The 19,782-nt window shown below is 45.2% G+C and overlaps 1 protein-coding gene across 1 annotated transcript; it reads right to left on the bottom strand.

Annotated features, from left to right (window-relative positions):
• Positions 1 to 3,560: 3,560 nt before the first annotated feature.
• Positions 3,561 to 18,127, bottom strand: irs2b (insulin receptor substrate 2b). Its single transcript, XM_023267274.3, has 2 exons — positions 14,465 to 18,127; positions 3,561 to 6,162 (listed from the first exon to the last, which is right to left on the bottom strand). Exons 1-2 carry the CDS (start codon positions 17,832 to 17,834, stop codon positions 6,158 to 6,160), a joined length of 3,375 nt encoding a protein of 1,124 aa, XP_023123042.2. The 5' UTR covers positions 17,835 to 18,127; the 3' UTR covers positions 3,561 to 6,157.
• Positions 18,128 to 19,782: the final 1,655 nt, after the last annotated feature.

The raw sequence follows: 19,782 nt of genomic DNA, 5'->3' as shown, positions 1-19,782 counted from the left end.
TGAGGTGGGTTTTTGTTCACCTGGTGGCCAGTTTAAAAGGCAGTGATATGTGTGTGTGTGTGTGTGTGTGATGTGTACGTAATGTGTGCGTGCGTGCTGGTAGGGATTACAGTCAAAGCAGCCAGCGTGAGAGACAGGAGATGCACAAGAAGCGTGGGAACACTACCTGGAAAACAGCTGAGAATGTCTGCTGAGCAAGCTGACCAAGCACACATGTGTACACTTACAAACACATACGTACACACTAATGCATGCAAGGGAGCAACAGGCACTCCCACACACACACACACACACACACACACACACACACACACACACACACACACACACACACACACACACACACATGTACATTCCTGTAAAATACACGCTGGGTCCGACCCAACTGGGACTTCCATACTGACTCATTTCTCAAGAATCATAGTTTCAGGGTCTGGGAACTGTGGAGAAAACAAAGGAGTGAGCTCTCTTAAAGGCCTGGAAGACCTTCAGTCATTGTCTGTAACTTTGAATGAAACATTATTTCGGATTAGCATAACTTCGAAGAACACCCACAACCCTACCAGCACTTTATCATCTCCGTCTGGCTTCTCTGTCAAATATTCATTGGCTTCTCTTGTTTAAACGCAGATTTTGTTGCCGTGTTTGACGGGCTCCTCTAATAGGGGTTCATTACAGTACGTGTTTGTTTTTGTTTGAGTTATAGTACACGTGAGAGTGTAAAAGTGGATGGGAAGAAACAGTTTCTGTTTTCTCAGATTTCACTGGAAAGAGGAAGTTATCCTTTGTTTACTGCATGTTTGCTGGCAGATTATGCAACACTGAAAAGATGGGACAAGTGTGAGTGTACAGTTGTGTGTGTGTGTGTGTGTGTGTGTGTGTGTGTGTGTGTGTGTGTGTGTGTGTGTGTGTGTGTGTGTGTGTGTGTGTGTGTGTGTGTGTGAGAGAGAGAGAGAGAGAGAGCGAGTGTCAGAGCATTTGCCACTGACCACAGTGCAAACTCATAAAATAAGAAGTGCTATTTGAATAGGTGTCCACACTGCTAAAGAGGAATCAGTTAAACTCACATAAGAGTAAAATGGGCGTGTTTCAGCTCACACTACTGTATGTGCTCTCTCTCTCTCTCTCTCTCTCTCATCTTTCATTACCTCCTGTGCATTATATATACAAATATGGAGAAAATCTTCTTGTATGCAGAAGTGTACATTCCTTCTTGTTGGATCTGCAGGAAATTTCTGGGAACCTTCTACAGGCAGACATGACGGAGTTTGACAAAAGCCAAATAGTTGTCCAGTGATCGCCATAGAAGAACAGAATGACTCTTCTTTAAAAGGCTAGCTTAGGAGAATACTAAGTATGCTAAGTCTCTTGCCATTCGCAGCTGTGTTTTTTTTTTAGGTCAGCCTAAAACTCGATGGTTACACTCATGAGAAGCTCAAAAAATCATCAGATCATCCACACCTCTGGCAGGTATTCTGGGGAAAATGTCATTACATGTGATTTTAAGCCAATAGAAACAAAACAGTCATGAGAGAAACTTGGTGAATGTTTTGTGGTTTTTCACTGACAAATTCACCATTAGCTCATTTTGACCAGAGAATGCTCCATTAACTTAATACTTATGAAAACATCCTCAAAATGTGACTGCAGGTTTGTCCTCAATCTATAAACCAACTAGTACAGCTACATCTGCAGTGTCTCTTGCCTATCTTTTAAATTGTCTAAGAATTCATCGCTCAATCCGACATTCCTCACAACTGATAAAGCAGTACAGTACAGTCTGTTACAGATTGCTATCAACATTAGATACTGTACAATGAAGCACTGAAACTACAATCTCGCACAAGGAACCTACAAGATTGTAGTTAATGCAACATATGAAGAGATCATAAGTATCACAAAACAAGGTTTGTCCGTATTGTATGTGTTCTGGATAACCTCTTTGTCTCTGATGCACTCAGCATACCATGTGCTGGAAAATACAGAAAATATGTAGTACAGTGGCCAAGGTTGGTCACCCAAAACCAACAAAAGATGGATTGTTGTGAGGGGCATCCGCAAATGGCCACAAAGCGTGTTAGCTTTTAAACTCACACACACACACACACACACACACACACACACACACACACACACACACACACACACACACACACACACACACACACACACTAATGTAGTGGCAGTGTCCCAGACAAGCTTTCCGGAAGCATGCCATTTCCTGTGGAGCTACTGCAGGTCCCTGTCCATAAGCCTGATGACTCCCTGGGGCAATTGGCTACTTTATGCTACTCACATGGACCTATTGATTGTTGCACAACCATGCCCCGCACCCCCTTCCCACCCCCCCATCTCCACCCCTACCAGCACATGCACACATACATGAATTCACACACTGGCAGAAAGTGTATTCACAGGCGAGCTGGTTTATTGAGTTTGCATTATCTTACTGTAATTGGGATTTGCATGGTTTTATCTCGAGCGCACGTGTCAGTTTCCCCACATAGACTCTACGCTGAGGTATATCTTTCAACATTACAGAAATGGAAACATCTCAGTTTGACCACTAACCATGCAACTATTGCGGCAGTAAACAACTGAGGAGACGGACAGCTGGACAAATAGCCCTAAACTTACTCTCTGTATCTTCTTTACAATTTAATGAGATAGTGTACAATCCTTAATTAAACGTTAGGAGCAAGTCAAGCAGGAGGGAGAACAGCAGCAAAGAACAACTGTGATGGATGAGATCTGGTTTACAAAGAATATGTTGCACTTTGCTCTCCAGGATTTTTGCTCTCTCATTAGCCTTCTAGCCTTTACATATGCTGCTGGGACAAATCTGACTATAATATGTAACATGTGCCTTGGGGCTATCGGTCAGCTTTTACCTCCGTCGCTTAACCTGCACATTTCCCTGCAACCTCACCCATGTTTCCGGCTGTTCTGGACAACCTCTTTTTGACTGGTCTCACATACTTCAGCATGTCGTCAAACATGGCACCTTCACGCAAACCTTGAAAGAGTGCCATCCAGACACATAACAGTAGCCATAGTAGACAATTAGACCTATAGCTCAGCATTAATTGTCTTTTTAATTAGCAAATATGTGAGAATGAATAATCAGTGAGCATATGGCTAGGGTGAAAAATCATTATCTTATCACTGTGTTATTTATTTCCTCCCAGTTCCTGGGGCTGTTTCAACATGCTGGTCTAATTACTATTGCTGGGGGTGAGGACTGGGAGGAAAGCACAGAAAAACAATAACAATGCTAATGCTGGAGGCAATGTTAGGGTAGGCCTACACCCAATTTTTTATTTTTTTTGATGCACTCTTTCTCAACAGGGATCAAGGCTTTACAAACACTAAGAAGAACAAACATCGTGAAAGATACGCAAGATAAACCCACCCCTTGCCTCTCCTAATGAGGCCTCCTTAATGAAGAAGGTAGGAAAGTGAATTGAGACATCTGCTCTGGTGAGTGTCTATTCATACAAGACATTAAAAGCTGTGATGTGATGGGGAGAGAGAAGGAAGAGAGTGGAGTCCAAGGCGAATAGCTTTCTTAAATATCATTATTTATTGCATGTGTCTATAAAGAATCAATACAATCTAAAGCAATGAACTAAGTTTAAATTATCATTTCTTAGTAGCATCACAATGTGCATGATATGACGTATTTACAATGAAAAGACACAGCAAGGTAAGCCATAGCCCATATCATAACCTTTAGATGCTGAATATAAACTTGAAACATTATTCAAATGCAAAAAAACACTGCTCAAAACACCAAAGAGGCTCGATTAGCAAAAAACTAGCAGAAAAAAGTTTCCATTTCAAAATTGAAGTGAGAGAGAGAGAGAGAGAGAGAGAGAAATGTACAAACAGCAAAAATTTGATTTAAGTTTTAACAAACATTATTGACAGTATTTATACATTTGGTACGTCTTTGTAAACTAATTTTCAAAAGTGTAAATATTGCATATATGCCATTTGTGTTGTACCTAAGTATCAAGAATTAATTATGTCAAGTATTAATGATTTCTTTAAAATCTTTTTTTGAGAATTACAGCATTAGAAAATGTCCTCATAGTGGCATCCATTTTACAAGACATGACAGTTTAAAAAAAATCAAAGCCAAACCATACTGGTTAGCATATAACTTAATTAGTGCTTTTGTTGTATCAGAAAAGTTCACTCAAACACATAGTATGTACAGTACAAACAACATAAGTTATTTAACTTAACATCTCTCAGAGTTTCTCAGCATTTGCTTAGATGTAATTCTCTATAACACTGTACTATTTACAGTATATAGGCAAAGGTTAAGTACCTGTGAGTTCAGATAAATAAGAAGATACTTCCCCTGGTTTGTTTCTTTTTATTCGGTTTGTGTCTGTGTTGTAGTTCCCATTCTGTACCTCTGCATGTTTCATTGTTGTTGTTGTTGTTGCTGTTGTGTTGTTGGGTTGTGTGTTCCCAAGCTCGGAACACAGCGTGTACTACATTCAATGTGTCTTGTGTTACAATCTATAAAGTTTGTAAATGCAAGACCATGCAGTGGAGGCCGTGGATTCAAGATATCGAGCGACTGACGGATCAGCCGGTCAGACTGAGTCCTGCAGTCCTGCAGTCCTGCAGTCCTGCAGTCCTGCTGTCCTGCAGTCCTGCAGTCCTGCAGTCCTGCAGTCCTGCTGTCCTGCAGTCCTGCAGTCCTGCAGTCCTGCTGCCCTGCAGTCCTGCTGTCCTGCAGTCCTGCATGTGCCACATGGCTCAGTGCCGCCAAGCATGGTGTGACAGAGCTCCGCTATGAGGCATCAGGTGAGAAAATGTAAGATACTGGGCTCTCCAGTTACTCTGTATAAATAACCTCAAACATTCATGTTTCTGTCCCTTGTCCTGACAGGTCATAACTTCCTGCAGGCTGTTTAGGTGTGCAGGAGATCATAGGCTGAACAGTGGGTGAGTTGGTAAAGTGTATAAATGTGCTGAGACTTGGGCTCAGACAGGCCACAGATCTGATGGTCAGGTCGGGTTGAACCTGGCTCATGCTGCAGTGTTTGGATTTGTTGCACCCATGCATGACACAATGCAACTGTCCCTGTAAGGTCCTCTAGGTTTTATTTTAGTGTGTTTTGAATCCTCCATCTCAGGCATATAAATAAATATATTACTCTGGATTTTTAATACATAATCTTGTCATAAATGTGGGGAAAGAAAGAACTTAATCTCAGAGAGGCAGCCTCTCATTCAGCTCCGATGAACATTCAGTCTCCAAGATGATCGGTTAAATCTTTGATATACTGCGTTTTTACAGGTCCAAACTAAAAAGGTCCATCAGATGGGGGCTGATGGCTAGAGTAAGGCTTTGGATCGGTGATTTTTAAAAAACATTCACCTCTGAAAATAAATATTTTATATATATTTTTACTGTGTGACTTGGTGCTGAGGTAGGGTTTTCTTTTTTTTTCTTTTTTTAAGCAAATGTTACCTTAGATTTTTAAATATGTTCATAAATGCCGTCTCATTTTGCAGTACAATCTGTATACAAATTCTCACACACATTTCATTTAATGCATACGTACACGATAGATAAATAAATAAATACATGTAATCTGTATGCATGAAAGGTTTTTTTTGCGCATATGTGTGTGTGTGCACGCATGCTCTCCAGGTTTGGTTCACAGGTTTTCAGGTTGAGAATATCTGGCTACTATTGGCTGAAGCCATAAGGGAGCCAGCTGAAAGTGTATAATTAGTAATAATAACAATAACATAATAATATACTGCAGAAGGAATTGCAGGCCTACGTACAGAGATCCATAGTTAGCTATCTCTTGTTAGAGTTAATAGTCTGTTTAGGTTCTTGTTATTTTTTTTGTATCTAGCACTACAGCAGCAATGGCGCCTGAATGTTTTAGGTGCCAAGAAAAAAGGAGGGAAGATTTGGGGCAGGGGTCAAGTGTCCTTGTTGCCATAGCGATGGCCGTCCCCGTGACCCCCAGATGCGACGAAGAGGTCAAAGGACGCAAAGTCCAGCTGTCGCCGTGGTGACCCCATCATCTGGCTGCAGTGAAATCCGACTTTCACAGGAAGAGGAGGGGGGGAGGAAGAGGAGGACGAAGGAGGGAGGGATGGGAAGACCCAACAGCCTTCATTCTGAAAGGACAAAAAAGAAGAAAACACGAGTTAGTTTGTTGAAAATGAATGAAAACGAACAGAGCAGAATCTTTAAATATTCAGAAATGTGAGCGTGGGCATACAGTGTGCGCGGTTTATCACGGAGGACGGAGAAACAGAGGGGAGGTGAAGGTCAAACGGATACCCCCACTCTGTTACCAAGTAAGGAATAAGTGCTCTTCAAAGGCCCTGCTTTTGTGTGAGTGTGTTCCTCAGCTGGTAGACGCTGGAGTGGCAGGTGCTTTCCTGACAGGGGAAAAACAGCGTGGCATTTAGCACCGTGCAGCTGAAACAGGGCAGTCTCCAACGACAACAGAAAGTGACAGCGACAACACGCGATTGCGCCGACGCACGCCGCGGCTGCGCATTTCCAAATACCACCAACCACGGAGCCTTCTGAGTGTTTCCTTTCTCCCAGTGGAAAGCTGTGCTGACCCCTGCCCCTGTGTACATGTTTGTGAGGTTTCATTTGCATGCGGAGCTATCAAATGGGAGCGGAAGTCTTGGCCGGCTGACACACAACACACACGCACACACGCACACACACACACACACACACACACACACACACACACACACACACACACACACACAGCGGCTGCATTTCTTCCCTCATTCGCTGTCTCCTCTCCCTCTTCCCTCAGCCGCGAACAAGAGCTGTTTTCACAAAGCTGGATGTGATCGTCATTCTCTAAAACAAACCTTTCATTCAGAGTCCTCAGTGCCACCCCCTCTTCCTCCTCCTCCTCCTCCTCCTCCTCCTCCTCTCCTCAACTATTCCCACCGTAAACACACACACGTCTGTTCTCCGTCTTCTCCCCTATACGCTCTTAATGAAAATCCAATGCTGCTAAGCTTTACAGACATTATTGATGAGCAAAACATCAGAGGGTGAGGAAAAAAAACACAAGCACTCCGAAGAGGTTGAAGCATTTCCACAGCTGCCAACTGATGTCTGAGTTGCAGAAAAATATGGAACCGCAGACTTGGTTTGAATAATAGAATAATTGATTTCACTCCTGAGGGCCACCTGGACCGGCTGAGCTGCGTCTCCTCATTGCCACGGGGGTGTCGGGAGGAAAAATAGAAACACTGGGGTGGGAAGTGGTGGAAAAACCACAGTAACAGAATCAACCTGACAGAGAGGAACGGGAATGCAGTGAGGTCATGGGACTGACAGACCATAACAATCCCAATGTGTGTGTGTGTGTGTGTGTGTGTGTGTGTGTGTGTGTGTGTGTGTGTGTGTGTGCGTGTGTGTGCATGTGTTTGTGGAGGGGGGCTGGGCCAGTCGGCGGCCTGTAGAGGCAGGCACTTGGGTGAGAATGACTGGGATCTGCCGGGAAGGAGCGTTGAATCACTAACAGCTCAGATTAGCAACCAGGTGTAGCCACGAACATAAACACACTGAAACATTATTACTTCTTTATGGCACAAGCGGGCAGCGTAATGAGCTAACACGCTCACACACACTCGCTGCTGTTCAAACACCAAGGGGTGTGTGTGTGTGTGTGTGTGTGTGTGTGTGTGTGTGTGTGTGTGGGTGGGCAGGAAGATCTGAGGAGGGGGGATGTTATTGAGAGAAGGGGACAGAGGTCCAGGGGGGAATGAACCCGACGGCTTCCACCCCTCCCTCTTTTTTTTTTTTTTGCAGCCCCTCCCATCACCCCCCATATCTGCGCCCCTTGTCCCGAAACACACACTTTTCACACACACACACACACACACACACACACACACACACACACACACACACACACACACACATATGCAAAGGCTCTGTTCATTATTTATTTAGTTCTCACGGGCTAAATTTAGCTGCTGCTCCATTCAGGGCCAGGACACACTCACAGGCATGTATTAGCAGCCTCCACTCCTCAGAGGCAGTGTAAACAAGTCAAGTGTGTAGTACTTTTTACGTTGTTGCAAAGCTACACAACCGGGGGAACCTCTTCAACTGGAATTCTCTGCAAAAGTTTAAAAAAAAACAAAAAAAATCATCACCTTTTTCTGTTTTTTCCCCCCGTTTTGGCTACCCTCTAACCCAGGGGTGTCAATTTCATCTCAAGTAGGCCGGACCAGTAAAATCAGAGCACAAAAACCTATAAATAACCACAACTCCAAATTTTTCCTTTGTTTTTGTGCAAAAAATCACATTCTGTAAATGTTCACATTTCAGGAATGAACAATCTGAATTTTTTAAAGAACAATAAGTTCAATTTCAGCAATATTATGCCTCAGTTTATTATTCACACATTAAAACTTACAGATCGCAGTGTCTACAAAGACGCAAAACATTTAGTCTGGAACTGAATGATATAGTATTTTAGTTTATGATCAAAACAACAAAAGTCAGACAAAAAGCAACAAAAACAGGACAAAATATCACAAAAATGAGACACAAAATGACAAAAGTCAGACAAAAAGCAAAAAAAACAAGACAAAATGTTACAAAAACGAGATATAAAATGACAAAAGTCATACAAAAAAGGACAAAAAACAACAAAAGCAAGACAAAATGACAAAAAATGAGACAAAACACGAATCGACAAAAAAATAGACAAAAAAGTTACAAAGAGACAAAAAATTAACAAATGACAATAACAAGACAAGAAATTACACAAACAACACAAATGAGGCAAAAAAAATGCCAAAGGCGAGAAACAAAACAACAAAAAAGTAGACAAAAAACACAAGCGAGAAAAAAAAAACAAAACGACACAAACAATACACAAAACAAGGAATAAGGCAAAACGCAGTGACAAAAACAAGACAAAAAACACAAGTGAGACAAAAAGGAAACACAAAACAATAAAACATGAGAGGAACGACAAAAATCAGACAAAAAACAACAAAAACAAGACAAAATATTACAAAAACGAGACACAAAATGACAAAAGAACAATGAGAAATCTAGTAGTTTACTTTATGATCGAAACAACCTGTCAAGGTGTAGAAATTATTTTAAATGTACAGTTTTACAAATGTACAATCTGCAGTTAATGTCCTCTCTGTAATTTTTACACTTTACAAAGTCATCCTGCAGGCTCGTATTGGACCCTCTGGAGGGCCGGTTTTGGCCTGTGGGCCGCATGTTTGGCACCTCTGCTGTAAATGGACCTTACAGACGGTCAGAGATCAGCAGGTTCAGATGTGCTCTGTTTACATTCCTGGTTCTCTGGCTCCTCCCTGATCTACAGCAGCGCAAACAAACACCGACTGACTCCTCACCTCTGACCTCCCACACCTCTGTCTGACCAACCAAACAAAAAAAACAAAACAAAACAAAAAAACACACCCGCCGCTGTAAAAACTCCCTCAGTCTGCTGACTCATTATTACATAAATCCAAATCCATCTAATCCTTTTTTATTGCAACAACTGAGTCTGGCTCTTAATTAATCTCATGATTGTTTCCTCAATTAATCATTCGGTTCATAAAGTGGTGAAAAAAAAGTTCCCAACCTCACCTCCAAATGTGTCATGAGTCACAAACAAGAAGCCCCCGCTAGAAGTGCAGCTTAATTATATAACTGGCTGAACCCCTCTATAAACAAGCATTAACGCAGCAGCAGAGTCAAAGAAAGTTTATGACGAGCAGGTCTGAAAACGGTCTAATCATCCGGTAGCCACTAGACTAGACTGAACATACTTGGCGTGTGTTGTGCGTGTGTTTAATTACTATGAGGAATGCGCACTCATGCCGCACACAGAAGCTCTGGCTCTTCCTCCACCTTTCGAAAAACAAGCTACTGAACAATGTCTAATCCTGAAGTGAATGTAATCCTTCTTACCTCCAAGCTAAATTGAGGATACGGGAGGTTAACTTTGTTTTTATCTAGTGCTGGAACATCCCGCCCTACTTTGCTCAAAGAGTTATGTATCAGTCAGCCAGGAGCGTATATGTGTCTGCATGGGGAGGGCGGAACAGGTGAGGAAGGAGTCAGAATGGGAAAAACTGTGTGGTATCAAAGAAGCAAACACTCTGTGTATATATATGCCTGCATTCAGGAGCTATACTAAACTGCAAATGCAGTGAAAATCTGGCACCTTTGCTGACAGAAAAAAAATGTTAAAAAAGCATGAGATATTGTAATGTACAGAAATTGTCAAAACTGGGAAGATAATGGCAAATATCTGTAAAATACAATACGATTTTGCTGATTTAAATAGAAAAAATTGTCCATTTTCATGGCTACACATTGTAAAAGGATAATTATATATATGCTATACTAAATATTTCAAAAAAAATATTGATTTTTGATGTGGATGTGTTCTTTTTATTCCGTTTTTGTTTTTTTAAACAGATGGCTTATAAATGAATACTTTTTTACACCTGTGGTTTTAGTAGATATCTATAATTTAACCAGTCTGGAAAGGTTTGTAAAATACCAGTTAAAAAAAAGATCTACCATTTTTAAATCCGTAAAATGTCTGAATTTTCTTTCAAACAACAACAAATATCTCCAAAATAATATATTTTTTTTTGTGATTCACATAAAGTAAACATTGTTTGGCCTTTTTTTAGGGTTGAAATTGATGTTTTTTTCTTTAATTTCACTAGTTATTATCTTTAATTTACCAAAACAGGGAACATCTGTGAAATAGCAGTAAAATACTGATAAGAAAAAGATTTTTTTTTACAGTGTACTTCAAAAAGCTGAAAAGAATTATGTTACGTCTTCCATTAAGGCCATAGTTTGGCAGCTAGCTAGTGATTTTCAGATAACTGTCCCATTAGTTCGTAACATACTGTAGGGTGAGTTCCGCAATTAATGGATACTATCATGAATAATCGTTTGTCTGCTAAAAGTTACAAAAAAACCCACATTTTTTTATCGATTATTATCAGTATTTTCCAGAGCCCAAAATGAAGATTTCCAAAAGGATTGCTTTGGAAGTCCAAAACACAAAGATATTCAATTTAGAATGATAAATTAAAACATAACGACAAGCAAATATGTGATATTATTTTCTCTAGAGCAGCGGAAGATGCGAGAGTCCCGTTTGTGGATCTACTAGCTAATTTCTGCATCATTAGACAATAGTTTAAGGCCTAGGGTGTGAAAAGTCAATCAGATAACAACAGGATAAACAAACGGCTTGAATGCACCAATGTGGAGAAGGCATGTGTTTGTGTGTGGAAAGGCGGTGGGGGGTGGGAGGGAGGGGACGAATCACATGATTCCTGAAAATCAGAAACCAGTGCCTGGAGAGAAGGAGAAATGGGGGGAGGAGGAGGATGCACAGGGGTAGAGAGAGAGAGAGGAGAGAGATGGGGGAGGTCTTTGGGGTTGGCTTCTTGAAACTGCTTGGCCACGCCCCCCACCTTCTCCATCGTTGTTGTGGTGGCAGATGGTGGCCAGTCATTCGCGTATTGTCACTCTCCTCTGAAGGGCCAGATAACCAGCGAGCACTGCTTGGCTGGGGCAGGTGCAAAAACCCATGACCCCCGCCTCCCCACCTCCTCGCCAAAACCCTCCGCCATCTGCTGATGTATGTGGACACACATGAGGGAGAGGGAGAAGGAACACAAAGTCGAAACGCGAAGAGGGGGGAAGTCTGGGCCCACAAATGGAAAGAGGGCGATGCCGTTTTCTCCCGTCTGCAGCCATGCGAGACCGCTTTTAGTCAGGGAGAGAAACAGTAGATAAATGAGGACAGAAGTGGGAAGAGAAGATGACAGGAGGATGATAAAGAGGCAGTTAAGGTGTAAAGACAAGTGGCAGTGCAGATACTCTAAAAGGAGAGACAGTAAGAGGGCAGCCAAAACAAAGGGGGGTAGAAAGGCCCCACACGCCTCCCTTTTTCTTTACCACCAGTGAGGCGGAAATGTGTGGATTTCTGGCAATGCCCTCATGGCAATATCTCGCTCTCACACTCACACATAAAACAAGTTCAGAGGTCAAGAAAGTGACATTGTCGGCAGGGCCAGAGAGCGCACACTGGAAGCTACACAACACACCCCGCGACAACACATCTGCACGTCACGGCAGGACCAAAAACCCAAGCACTGGAGTTATAGATTCAACCCCTCCTCGCTGAGCCATGAGTAAACCTTCACATACAGACAGTCAGACAAGCAGCCAGTGAGGATATGCTTACATATTTACAGCATCTTCCTCAGATGTCAAATGAGGACAAGTTTCGTCATCTTCCTGTGCCCGATTGATGCGCTGGCAGGAATACAAACTCCAGTTCACGTAGCGATAACAAGAGAATGTGGTAAAGCCTGTCATCTTGTAGTAAACAGGCGTGCACTCTTTTTTCAAATCACCCAGATGAGACAGACAAATGTTCTGTATTTTGATGACAGCATCACTGAACTTGCCACACTGGTACTCTAAGAAGTCCAGAGATAAACAACTGACATCTTTCTGTGTTTCATTTCTTTCCTTCCTTATTCCATTCTTCCTCTCCCTCCTTCCTGTCAGCCAACAGCTCAATTGTTTATTTTGTTCTACATGAAAAACAAAACAAGTCATCCATCCCTCACAATTGTTCTTTCCTCTCACCCTTGCTCTCGTAATCTTGGACAAATGTCTCCACTGAGAGTGAAAATTCAATATTTCCTGTAACAGAATGTACCAGGACACAGTGAACCAAAGTTTCTCAACAGGGTGTTTAAGTCATATGTGTGTTCAAGCAAAACACTTGTCAGTGCCTGTGCAAAAAAGAAAAAAAAAGCTTCACTGGCATGTTTGTGAAGTTGCTCTCAGTTAAAAAAAGAAAGAAAGAAAGAATCCTCCCATCCCCCTCCTCCACCCCCCTCATAGTCCATCCCACCAGGTTAGAAAAACAAGTGAGCATTCACCTCTCCCAGCAACCTTTGCACACTGCTGCATTCCAGCCCTGAAACCCAGTACCTGACAATTGATAAACAACTGACTCACTTGTTTTTCTGGGGAACCCGATGACTTGCACCAAGCCCCACGCTGGCTGCGCTCGCAGCATGAGAGCCAGCTGAGACAGAGACAGCCAGACAACTCGGTTGTGAAACCACAAACACCAATTAAACTCTTGCGTTTCACCATCGGGAACATTGACTCCTGACTCACGATGATCCACAGACTATGTGTTTTTCTTTTTCGAACAACAGCAGCTTCTGACATGCCCCTGCCTGGTCATCTATCCCTGTAAATAATCCCTGCCATTTAACAGACACATGAAAAGCCATCGATGCGAACAAAACGAGGTGAAAGGTAATATTTTGATGGCAACTGCTCTTTCCCACTAGTCACAAGGATTTCACGACTTAATCATGCACACATATCTGCTCTCTAAATGCTTCGTTACACCGCGTTATAAATGTAGAAAACTAAAGTGTTTCTTTTGCCAGTTCTCGGTGCTTCCACAGAGGCATCGTGTGTAGTGCTGTATGCGTCACTGAATCAGATTAGATGTTTCTTCTTTCTTTTTTTTAAAAATACTGACGTGGTACAAAACTGCGTCACTGAGGGGAAACCAGAGCAGACCATTCACACAAACACACAACTGCAGCATCAAGCCAAAGGGGAGAAAATATAGCAGGTCCTGTTATCATTTTCAAAATAAAACTGTTTCAAAATAAGACAGTGAATCCTGAGCTGTTGTTTCTCCTATAAGACACAAATGCAGCAAGCACCACAGAATATGGATACATTTGTGTTGCTTTTCACACTTCACTGCTTTTACTTGTGAGGAAACAAAGTCAGTGCTATTGATCTGCGATTTCAAGCAGATTAAAGTCTTCCTCAGCATCACGCAGCCTTGAGATCTGCCAGTGTGTGATGGGTGTGACTAGTAGGTGACTAATCCTATCTAAACATCACAGGCTACACCCACCAGCAGTGTTCAGAACTAGTTTACTTCTCTCAGTATATGTAGCCTGTGTTAGCATGTAACCACTCTGAATGGAAAAGGGACGCAGCCTTTTAGTTCAGACTGCATAACAATGTAGGTCATTTTAGATATTCAGCAGCTGGTCAGTCATTATAAGGCCATAAAAGGGCTGACGAGAACAATAGTAAACAAAGTGTGTGTGTGTCAGTGAGTACAGCAAGTGGTAGGATCACAGGCTAACCCAAATGTATGCATGTTTTCTAGAAAATTATTATTAACTTCGGAATAAAAATGAGCTCAAAAGTGTTGCAAACAAGTTAACAAGGGCCCTATCTCTGCAGAGTATACTGTTGCCCTGAAGCAGATCTCTATCTTACTCTAGCCTTGACACCGCTCCCTCCCTTCATGAATGAAAACCGGCTGAATGAATGAGTGTGTGCGGCGTGTTTGGAAATACTCACCTTTCACAGCAGCAGCAGTCGTCTCCTTGAATCCAAGGCTGGCATAGGGGCTGGTGTTGAACCCATTCAGCCCCCCCTTGCAGCCGCAGGCCGTCTTGAACCTCAGGAGGCCGTCACAGCCCCCTAACCGGCATCCCCCAAGGTTTCCCTCCATCAAGTTTAAGGCAATGTAGTTAAGTCCGTTTTGATAACCAGCCGACGTTTCCCTGCACATGGGGCTGCCGTAGTCGTCGCCGGGGCCCTCGGAGCTGCGAACAGGGCGAGAAACGTTCTCCACAGAGGCAGAGCTGTGCCGTTTGGTGTCGTGGGCAAAAGATGGGCACACGGGTGTGACGGTGGTGGTGGAGGAGAAGGTCTCTGAACTGTGGCGCCGACGCCCCTGAGGGTCGGCCCGGATGACTTTAGCCCCCCTGTGTGGATCCACGATTGTGACAGATAACGAGGGACCCCCGAGGAGGAAAGAGTCCACTGGCACAGGGGGCACCACGTCCACGATGCTGTTCTCCAGGCTGAGTCTCTGGACACAGGCGGTGGGGCTGGTGGGGAGGGGGGCAGCGTCAGTGGGGCAGAGAGCAGGTATAGCAGCGGGAGGGCTGAAGGTCATCTCGGTGTAGTCATCTTTGACTGGAGCCGGCTGACACACCAGGCTCCCCTGCTGCTGCAGAGGATATTCCTCTGCCATCCCCCTCTCCTTTGACTGTCCCTCTATGCTTTTCTCCTCTTCTCCCCCCTCAACTCCCTGTGAATCCTGCTGGGTTTTCACCAGACTGGGGCAAGTCAAAACTTCAGGTGTGTGTTTTTGGCACCCCGCTGGAGGGGAACCCCCGGCTTGGTGTGATCCAAGGTGAACCGGGGAGCTGACGTCAATATTAGCATAGTCTGAGAGTGACAGGGATCTCCGCTCTGCACACATTAAACTCACAGAGGATGTAGAGCTCTCTGACACTGTGGCTACCAGGGCGTTATGAGTGGCACTGCTGAAGTCGATGTTAATGTATTCTCCAGGGCTGCGTGGCTCTGAGGGAAGGGGGTGTTCGCTCATACATGGTAGTGTTCTGAGGGATTCCAGCGCCAGGCGCGTGGGCCGGCACACCCTACCGCGATGTACCAGACCCCCATCTGTCCGAGCCACTCTGAGGGGAGATGGAGCAGAGGACGGAGTGCCCGGTGTTACTGGAGAGTTGCTGACCGCAGAGTCTCCTGGAGAGATGGGGCAGTAGTTGGACTCCTCATCTATCCGCTGTCTCTGTAAACTCATCACCACATACTGGTCTGTGTCAGTGGACCCACTGCGCTGCAACTGTCCTTTAAGTGGTCGTGGCAGAGAGCTGTAAGAATAAGGCTGTCTGTGACTTTGCTGGAGGTGGTGGTGGTCTCCTGGAGGACTGAGGATGTAGTCTGGGGGCGTTACAGACACCAGCGTGTCAATGGGAGACATGTTCAGGTACTCTCCGTTGTTGGGTTTTCCATCGGTGCTCTCCACTGACATCTTGGTTCCACACCACATGCGCATATATCCACTGTCCTCCAGAGAAACACTCCCGGGGGAGTCTGTGCGTGGGGCCAGCCCCACTGAGGAGAAGTGAGAACGAGGGTTGATGATCTGCTTTGGAGCAGAAACACACATGGGGCTCATGGGCATGTAGGGGTCATCCTTGGACCCCGGCGTCTGAGGGGCCACACCAGGCATCATGGGCATGTAGCCGCTGTCAGCTTGGAGACTGTTTGAGCTGATTTGAACATCCCGGTAATCCTCAAGACAGGTTCCTTTAGGTGAAGCAGTGTGACACCTCCGAGAAGACTGGCCCCCACTGTGATAAGTGGCCCGCATGAGAGTGTACTCATCCAGGGAGGCTGAGGACACTTGGGGGGTGCCCCTCTGCTGCCGGGGTGTAGTGAGAGAGTATGTGCGCTTTCGATACACCTTGTCGAGCTCCGGTAACCGCCGGTAACCATTCTGACCCTGCCGCTCCATCACCATGTAGCCATCAAGCTCGCTGCCATCCCTGGAGGGGGGGGTGTCAGCTTTGAGGGACTCTGGCGTGTTGCTGCGGAGGGTGAGCGGTAACCTGAGGTCTCGTCCGTCCGCAGGGCTGGAGCCGTACTCCTCACATGATATAAAACCAGCATCACTGGGGGAGCCTGAGAAAGAGGCGCTGCAGCTGGAGGGGCGAGGGGCGCTGCTGTCTTGGCAGCAGGACACATTCCCCGGGCAGGTGGTGGCCACAGGCGGAGAGTGAGACAGGGGCATAGACATGGATTTGCTGTGCTGGAGGGTAGACGATTCAAATGTCAGAGAAGGTCGTGCAGTAATGGTGTGAGATCTGCTCAGGAGGGTCCTGTGCACCCCGGGACTGAGGGGGCTCCCGGTCACTGACATGGGGCGTGTCATGGTGCCATCGCCCTCGCTGGCCGTGCGTATTCGGCAAGACGAGCATTTACTCACGGGAGAGGTCGCGGCCATGCTGTCCGTGCGTGACCGCCGGGGAAGCCCGGTCTGGCTCGGGGGGAGGTTGTTCAGGTGCCTCCGTGTGGGCACAGAGATGGGGTTCGTACCAGACGACTGGCTTTTGCTGCGCGGACGGAACTCCGACAGCTCCTTCATGGCTTTCATCGCCTCCAAGATGGTTTCGTGGATGTTCTGAGCCACCACGGAGTCGTCAGCCTGCATCCACAGCTCCCCGGGTCCCGTGGCTGCAGATCGACCGACCTCGATGAAGAAAAAGCTGTCAGAGTGGCCGCACCTCCGGATATTCATGAGCTGCAGGATGACCGAGGCCACCTCCGAGTTCAGCTTGACGAAGCTGACAGTCCGGCTGGAGAGACAGAGTCTGTAGACGCCGGTCAGATTTCTGCTCTGTCCCAGGCCTCTGGATTTCAGAATGACTTGCCAGACCTCCTTGTAGGTGGCGGCCACCGGCGTTATTACACCGTAGCTCGCCTCGTCGAAGCCAACTAGCGAGGACGCAGAGTTGGACGCGGAGCCGTCATACACTTTCCCCTCTGCCATTAAATCCGTTAGCACCCGGTACCAGCTCTCCTGCTCCTGCTCGTTTTCCGCCGCCACCGCAAAATACTCGTCCTTGGTGTAGAGAGCAATGAGATATTTGTGTTTTGCGTCCGCTCTCTTGTTGATATTGAGGCAGCAGTCCAGAGGAATAACTCTCTTCGCGGCCGATTTGTTTTTCCATTTCTTCTCGCTCTCGTAGTACTCCAGCCGGGCAGCCGGGAAACCTTCGCTCGGCTCTTTGAGAACGAAAAAGCGCTTGTGTCCGTGTTTCTGCTTCTTTAGGTATCCGCATTTCTTGACGTTGCTGCTCGTGTTACCGGCCAATAACGACTGATCGCCGGTGTTTGGCGGACTCGCCATTCTCTTCTGCTGATCAGACACAATGCTTCTTCCTTTTCCTCGAGTTGCTTTAAAAGAAAACGGCGCGCGTTAATTTTAATCCTCCGTCTCCAGAGCCGGTTTTACGCGTCTTCTTACACAGCCGAGCAATAAATAACGCATGTCTGCTGGTGTCCGGACTGAAGAGGGGCAAACAACATGTGACGATCTACACATCCAGCTCTGGTTTTAAAAAAAGAGAGAGAGGGAGAGAAGGGGAAAGGAGAAGGAAAAAAAATACACACACCGACGGTGGGCGGTGCGCGCTCAGCTCATTGGGCTTATTGGTGGAAACGGGATGAATGCTGGAGTGAGATTGCCCCGTTCAAAGGAGGGAGAGAGAGAGAAGGAAAAAGCCCTCCTACTATCACTCTGCCCTCTTCCGACTCATTTGCGCGTAGTCAGTCAGGGCTGGAGCTTTTTGTAAATTTATTTATAGCATCTCTGCCTCTATGATCCATCATTTGGCTTCTGTGCAGATTTTTTAGCAGGATATAGTCACAAATAGCTCACCAAAAGAGATGTTCCTGACCTATAAAGGCTTCATTTGCGTCATTTAAGGCGTCGAGGTGGATTATAAAACATATGACCTGGATATAGTTATTTTAAGAAAGAAATCAAACATAATAAGGGAGTTTATCCAACCTAATGTTATTGTTTTATTATCACAGTTTATTCTCAACCCAAACCTTTGAGTGTATTTTAAGGTGACTGTAGAGGGAGTCAGCCCTCCTCTCCAACTGGTAAACAAGCATCGCCCAGTCAAGTCTGCAGCTCTGGCACATGAATTTAATATTCCCTCTGCGCCGTCCGGCCAGAATACATTTACTGGTATAAAAGAAAAAAATTCTAAGCCACTCTTCCTTCCTCGGGTGTTCGGTGAAAGCGTCAAAGCGTTTCCGTGGTAAACAACTAGTACAGGAGACGTGGAAGGGCAGATATAGTGCAGTGTGCTTTATTGCGTAACGCTGTCGCCTGCTGCTTTATTCATGTTTGCCTCCAGCTCCCAGGATAGCTGAGCTGCTCAGTCATAGTCCGTTTCCGACTGCTTTATCTCTATATTTGTCCTCCCATTCAGAAACAGAGCGTGGCTGCGTGGAAGATACAACTCGGGATGACACACACAGACTGCGTCCAAAACGTTTAAGGTGGCTGAGGGTGAAAGCTTACTCTAGACTTATGTAAAAGAGAAGACCTCACCCTGTAACAGATAGATAGCACCCATATATGGTCATATAAAACAGTGATCATGATGACGCAAAAAAATTCTCCTGATCTCAGTGCGTCAGTGGCTGCTAACGTGCGTAATGATGAAATGCGGGAGACGAGCTTGGTGTGATGGGTGATGAAAGTGCGTGTTGCAGAAAAGCCAGTGGTCTGCCTTTGACTTCCTGGGGGATGACATTCATCTCCTCTTGCCCAGCACAAGGATGATGTAGCTTCACTGACGAAAGCAGGCTTCGCAGTAACAGCCAGACCAGTAAACACGAACAGCCATAGAAATTAAACTTAGCCCTGGAATCTAATTAAGTGGGGATTAATCTACCTTCCCACTGCCACTCAAACTACATAATCAGTCAATAACAAGCCGCTGCAGTGACACTTTTGAATATCCGCACGTCCCATGATGATGAGGAAAGCTACCCCCCACCTCATGTCCCCATTTCCTTCAGATCCCACAGTGCTGGCTCAGCACCCAGCCACCCTGTCCTCAGCCGCAAGGTCAATTACCGTGCCCTGTGCAGGTCAATTATGCCACCAGGAGCAATGATTTGACTCCTGCCATTGTGGAGAAGAATCAAATTAGGCAGATTGTGTGATTTTTGTGCTTAAATTAGCTTTAATTTACAGATTTGACCCACAGACAGTGATAGTGATCATTCTGTGCTGTTGTTTTCTATAGCTGAGCTACCATGTTTACCCCAGCCTT

Source organism: Amphiprion ocellaris, chromosome 11 (assembly GCF_022539595.1).
Source record: "Amphiprion ocellaris isolate individual 3 ecotype Okinawa chromosome 11, ASM2253959v1, whole genome shotgun sequence".
Lineage (NCBI taxonomy): Eukaryota > Metazoa > Chordata > Actinopteri > Pomacentridae > Amphiprion > Amphiprion ocellaris.
Note: the sequence above shows the minus strand (reverse complement) of the source record. Positions and strands in the feature narration are given on the sequence as shown.